The sequence below is a fragment of the Oncorhynchus gorbuscha genome, unplaced genomic scaffold (genome assembly GCF_021184085.1).
Source record: "Oncorhynchus gorbuscha isolate QuinsamMale2020 ecotype Even-year unplaced genomic scaffold, OgorEven_v1.0 Un_scaffold_3114, whole genome shotgun sequence".
Taxonomy (NCBI): domain Eukaryota; kingdom Metazoa; phylum Chordata; class Actinopteri; order Salmoniformes; family Salmonidae; genus Oncorhynchus; species Oncorhynchus gorbuscha.
This window is the reverse complement of record NW_025747452.1, coordinates 12,501-20,000: the sequence shown is the minus strand read 5'-3', so window position 1 is coordinate 20,000 and position 7,500 is coordinate 12,501. Positions and strand designations below refer to the sequence as shown.

Sequence of the window (7,500 nt, the reverse complement as noted above, 5' to 3'; positions counted from 1 at the left end):
CCTCCTCCCCCCTCTCCATATATATACACCTCCTCCTCCCCCCTCTACATATATATACACCTCCTCCTCCCCCCTCTACATATATATACACCTCCTCCTCCCCCTCTACATATATATACACCTCCTCCTCCCCCATGTCTCCCTCCCTCCCCATCTCTCTCTCTCCCCATCTCTCTCTCTCCCCATCTCTCCCCCATCTCTCCCCCCATCTCTCCCTCTCTCCCTCCCCCCATCTCTCCCTCCCCCCATCTCTCCCCCCCATCTCTCCCTCCCCCATCTCTCCCCCCCCATCTCCCCTCTCCCCATCTCTCCCCCCTCTCCCCATCCCTCCCCAGGAGTTCCTAGACAGTACAGAGGAGAGGTGTGGAAGTTCCTATCAGAGCAGTTTGTATTGAGGCAACCGGTTCCTGTCAACAGGCCTGTCAACAGGCCTTATAAAGAACTGCTGAAACAACTGACCTCCCAACAGCACGCTATCCTCATAGACCTGGGTGAGACCCTACACACTACACCCTACACCCTACACACTATACCCTACAGCACGCTATCCTCATAGACCTGGGTGAGACCCTACACCCTACACCCTACAGCACGCTATCCTCATAGACCTGGGTGAGACCCTACACCCTACACACTACACCCTACACGCTACAGCACGCTATCCTCATAGACCTGGGTGAGACCCTACACCCTACACACTACACCCTACACCCTACACCCTACAGCACGCTATCCTCATAGACCTGGGTGAGACCCTACACCCTACACACTACAGCACGCTATCCTCATAGACCTGGGTGAGACCCTACACCCTACACCCTACACACTATACACTATACACTACACACTACACCCTACACCCTACAGCACGTTATCCTCATAGACCTGGGTGAGACCCTACACCCTACACACTACACCCTACAGCACGCTATCCTCATAGACCTGGGTGAGACCCTACACCCTACACCCTACACACTACACACTACACCCTACAGCACGCTATCCTCATAGACCTGGGTGAGACCCTACACCCTACACCCTACAGCACGCTATCCTCATAGACCTGGGTGAGACCCTACACCCTACACCCTACACCCTACAGCACGCTATCCTCATAGACCTGGGTGAGACCCTACACCCTACACCCTACACCCTACAGCACGCTATCCTCATAGACCTGGGTGAGACCCTACACCCTACACACTATACCCTACACACTACACACTACACACTACACCCTACACACTACACCCTACACACTACACACTACACACTACACACTACACACTACACCTCACCTACACCCACCCTACACCCTACACCCTACACCCTACAGCACGCTATCCTCATAGACCTGGGTGAGACCCTACACACTATACACTACACCCTACACCCTACACACTACACCCTACACACTACACCCTACACCCTACACACTACACCCTACAGCACGCTATCCTCATAGACCTGGGTGAGACCCTACACTACACCCTACACCCTACACACTACACACTACACCCTACACACTACACCCTACACACTACACCCTACACACTACACACTACACACTACACCCTACACACTACACCCTACACCCTACAGCACGCTATCCTCATAGACCTGGGTGAGACCCTACACACTATACACTACACCCTACACCCTACACACTACACCCTACACCCTACACACTACACCCTACAGCACGCTATCCTCATAGACCTGGGTGAGACCCTACACACTATACACTACACCCTACACCCTACACCCTACACACTACACCCTACACCCTACACACTACACCCTACACCCTACAGCACGCTATCCTCATAGACCTGGGTGAGACCCTACACTACACCCTACACCCTACACACTACACCCTACTACACCCTACACCCTACACACTACACCCTACACCCTACACACTACACACTACACCCTACACACTACACACTACACACTACACCCTACACACTACACCCTACACCCTACAGCACGCTATCCTCATAGACCTGGGTGAGACCCTACACACTATACACTACACCCTACACACTACACCCTACACACTACACCCTACACACTACACCCTACACCCTACAGCACGCTATCCTCATAGACCTGGGTGAGACCCTACACTACACCCTACACCCTACACCCTACACCCTACACCCTACACACTACACCCTACACACTACACCCTACACCCTACACACTACACCCTACACACTACACCCTACACACTACACACTACACCCTACACACTACACCCTACACCCTACACACTACACACTACACCCTACACACTACACACTACACCCTACAGCACGCTATCCTCATAGACCTGGGTGAGACCCTACACTACACCCTACACACTACACCCTATACACTACACACTACACCCTACACCCTACACCCTACAGCACGCTATCCTCATAGACCTGGGTGAGACCCTACACCCTACACACTACACCCTACAGCACGCTATCCTCATAGACCTGGGTGAGACCCTACACCCTACACCCTACACCCTGCTATCCTCATAGACCTGGGTGAGACCCTACACCCTACACCCTACACACTATACACTACACCCTACACACTACACCCTACACACTACACCCTACAGCACGCTATCCTCATAGACCTGGGTGAGACCCTACACTACACCCTACACACTACACCCTACACCACGCTATCCTCATAGACCTGGGTGAGACCCTACACACTATACACTACACCCTACACACTACACCCTACAGCACGCTATCCTCATAAACCTGGGTGAGACCCTACACCCTACACACTACACCCTACACATGGTATAGCTCATAGTTGGGTGAGACCCTACACCCTATACACTACTACACCCTACACCCTACACACTACACACTACACCCTACACACTAATCTACACTACACCCAACACTACACCCTACACACTAGTACACACTAGACCTACACCCTAGACCCTACACACTACACTACACACACACTACACATACCCTACACACTACACACTACACCCTACACCTACTACAGCACGCTATCCTCATAGACCTGGGTGAGACCCTACACCCTATACCCTACACCCTACACCTACACCCTACACACTACACCCTACACCCTACACACTACACCCTACACCCTACAGCACGCTATACACTATACATAGACACTGGATGAGACACTATACACTATACACTATACACTACACCCTACACCCCACACCCTACACACCCTACACACCGACACCCTACACACTACACACCCAAACCCTACACACTATCCTTACATCCTGACTGAGTGACCCACAATTCCCTTTATTAAACTACACACTACACCCTACAGTGTACACACACACCACTACACCTGGTGACCAACACACAGTCTGATGGCCTTGACACAGAACACTACACAGTCTCTCACACTACACCCACACACTACACTCGCCTTCTGGATGACCACAGGCACACACACACACACACACACACACACTGACACACACACACACACACTGTCCTTGATGACTAATGCCTTCCTGAGTACACAACCCTGGTTTACTACAAACCTGGACAGGTAAACACTACCCCGGTGATGCACACACACACCTCACTACACCACTGGACACCTACACACTACACCCTACACACTACACCGTACACCCTGACACTACACCCGCCACACTCTCACACATCTGTACACTTTGTTTCTGTTGACTAATGCCTGGAGTGATGACCCTAACCTTTTAAGCCTCCACACTGACCCTAAACACTACACTGCTGCACCTTCTTCACCCTGTCACACTACACACCAATTCAGTTTGTCTGTGATGTGTATGCACGACAACTTACACCAGCTACCCTCTCCACTACTGTTCCATCGATGTGGATAGACCAGACCCTCACACCACACTACACACAACACTCCTCGTTTTGTTGACCTGACTGAGTGTGAGACCCCTGACACCACACACTCCTACACCCTACACACTCCTCCCTGTAGGCACGCGGAGGAGACACCTGGTCACACACTACACCCTATCACACCTACCACACTAGACCTGGGTGAGACCACACACCATTGACACTACACCACACACAGCACGTTTCTCATGACTACCTGAGGTGAGACCCTACAGGAGACTCAAACAACACACTTCACCCTAAACACACCCCCTGTTGAGGATAGACCTGGGTGAGACCCACACACACACACTACACCCCCTCACCACCACACTACACCCATACACACAAGTCCAGTACCCACACACACACACCACACACGACACCCACTTCCTCGAGCTGTGACTACCTGACTGAGTGATGGTGTTAACCTGGTTTAACTCGAAACAAACACACTTCACACTATAACACTACACTCTTGTCCAGGTGGGTTAGGGCAGTGTGCACACACACCCTACACACTACACACTGTGGACCTACACCCGGTAAGCAAGTTGGAGTGGGTCTAGGGTGTCACCAGGGTGGACCCATATGGTCCTTGACTAGTCTTTCAAAGCACTTCATGATGACGGAAGTGAGTGCTACCCGGTAGTCGTTTACACAGTTACCTTAGCTTTCTTGGGAACACACAACAATGGTGGCCCTCTTGAAGCATGTGGGAACAGCAGACTGGTACACCCTTGACAATATGTCCGTAAACACACCGGCCAGCTGGTCTGCACATGCTCACGCGGCTGGGGATGCCGTCTGGGCCTGCAGCCTTGCGAGGATGAACACGTTTAAATGTCTTACTCACCTCACTGCAGTGAAGGAGAGACTGCATGTTTCCGTTGCAGGCCGTGTCAGTGGCACTGTATTGTCCTCAAAGCGGGCAAAAAACATTTAGTCTGCCTGGGAGCAAGACATCCTGGTCCGTGACTGGGCTGGATTTCATCTTGTAGTCCGTGATTGACTGTAGACCCTGCCACATGCCTCTTGTGTCTGAGCCATTGAATTGAGATTCCACTTTGTCTCTGTACTGACGCTTAGCTTGTTTGATAGCCTTACGGAGGGAATAGCTGCACTGTTTGTATTCAGTCATGTTGCCAGACACCTTGCCCTGATTAAAAGCAGTGGTTCACGCTTTCAGTTTCACGCAATGCTGCCATCAATCCACGGTTTCTGGTTAGGGAATGTTTTTATCGTTGCTATGGGAACGACATCTTCACACACACTAATGAACACACACACACACATCAGCGTATTCACAATATTCCCATCACACAACACAAACATGTCCCAGTCCACGTGATGGAAGCAGTCTTGGAGTGTAGAGTCAGCTTGCTATCCTCATAGACCTGGGTGAGACCCTACACCCTACACACTACACCCTACACCCTAAGCTATCCTCATAGACCTGGGTGAGACCCTACACATTTACATTTAAGTCATTTAGCAGACGCTCTTATCCAGAGCGACTTACATAGTACAAGAGCTGACCCATTCTAGTCGGTGAGAGAAATAAATATTCTGGGACAGTTGTGGGATATGACAGATCCCAAATTAACACAACCTAATACACACACAATACACACACACACACCCAGCCATTACTTAACCCTTTAGTTTAAAATCCTAAACTATTAGGCTATTTCTACACATTATAAGAACAGCAATGTGCACACACACACAGGCACACACAAATGGTCCATTACACAAAACACCATTCTCAAAACACACTTCCTCGCCTAATGCACTGAGTGATGACGTTAACCTGGTTTAACTTGAAACAAACACACTTCACCCTAAACACTAATGGTACACACATTTGAACAGTGAGAGACAGAATAACAACAACAAAATCCAGAAAACGCATCTCAAAAATGTTATAAATTGATTTGCATTTTAATGAGAAAAATAAGTATTTGACCCCCGTTTCTGTCAGAAAATTTCCTGACTGAGTGATGACGTTTAACCTGGTTTAACTGAAATTAACACACTTCACCCTAAACACTATAAACTCTTAAAGGGAGTGCTCCTAATCTCAGTTCACACCTGTACAAAAGACACCTGTCCACAGAAGCAATCAATCAGTCCGATTCCAAACACTCCACCATGGTCAAGACCAAAGAGCTCTCCAAGGATGTCAGGGACAAGATTGTAGACCTACACAAGGCTGGAACGGGCTACAAGACTATTCACCACTAGCAGCTTAACCTGGTGAGAAGGTGACAACAGTTGGTGCGATTATTCGCAAATGGAAGAAACACAAAAGAACTGTCAATCTTCCTCAGCCTGGGGACTAATGCAATGAGTTGCAATGATCATGAGAATGGTGAGGAATCAACCCAAAACTACATGGGAGGATCTTGTCAATGATCAAGGCAGCTGAGACCATAGTCACCAAGAAAACAATTGGTAACACACTACGCCGTGAAGGACTGAAATCCACAGCACCCGCAAGGTCCCCCTGCCCAAGAAAGCACATATACATGCCTCGTCTGAAGTTTGCCAATGAACATCTGAATGATTCAGAGGACAACAGGGTAAAGTGTTGTGGTCAGATGAGACAAAATGGAGCTCTTTGGCATCAACTCAACACGCCGTGTTTGGAGAAGGAGCAATGCTGCCTATGACCTTTATTTAACTAGGCAAGTCAGTTAAGAAGAAATTCTTATTTTCATCCTGGCCTAGGAACAGTGGGTTAACTGCCTGTTCAGGGGCAGAACGCAGTTTTGTACCTTGTCAGCTTGGGGATTTGAACTTGCAACCTGGTTACTAGTCCAACGCTCTAACCACTAGGCTACCCTGCCACCCAAATATTGGGTGAGAACCTCCTTCCCTCAGCCAGGGCATTGAAAATGGGTCGTGGATGGGTATTTCAGCATGACAATGACCCAAAACACACTGCCAAGGCAACAAAGGAGTGGCTCAAAAGAAGCACATTAAGGTCCTGGAGTGGCCTGGCCAAAGTCTCCAGACCTTATTAATCCCATAGAAAATCTGTGGAGGGAGCTGAAGGTTCGAGTGGCAAAGAACGTCAGCCTCGAAACACTTAATGACTTGGAGAAGATCTGCAAAGAGGAGTGGGACAAAATCCCTCCTGAGATATGTGCAAACCTGGTGGCCAACTACAAGAAACGTCTGACCTGTTATGACATTGCCAACAAGGGTTTTGCCACCAAATCAATTTATACCACTTTTGACATTGTTTTTCTGGATTTGTTGTTGTTGTTACTCTGTCTTTCACTGTTCAAATAAACCTCCCATTAAAATGAGACTGATCATTTCTTTGTCAGTGGGCAAACGTACAAAATCAGCAGGGGATCAAATACTGTTTTCCCTCACTGTCGGTTGGAGTCATTAAAACACCGTTTTCAACCACTCCACAAATGTCTTATTTACAAACTATAGTTTTAGAAAGTCGGTTAGGACATCTACTTTGTCCATGACACAAGTCACCCTATACACTACACCCTACACACTACACACTATACACTACACCCTACACACTACACCCTACACACTACACCCTACACACTACACCCTACACACTACACCC

General features: G+C 49.0%; 1 protein-coding gene across 1 annotated transcript in view; it reads left to right on the top strand.

The window, feature by feature from the left end:
• The window catches only part of LOC124027343 (TBC1 domain family member 1-like), a 41,114-nt gene that overhangs the window by 30,153 nt on the left and 3,461 nt on the right, over positions 1-7,500 (top strand). Inside the window, exon 4 of the mRNA XM_046339791.1 lies at positions 336-491. Within this exon, the coding sequence (XP_046195747.1) occupies positions 336-491 (156 nt within the window). The remainder of the gene's footprint in view (positions 1-335; positions 492-7,500) is intronic.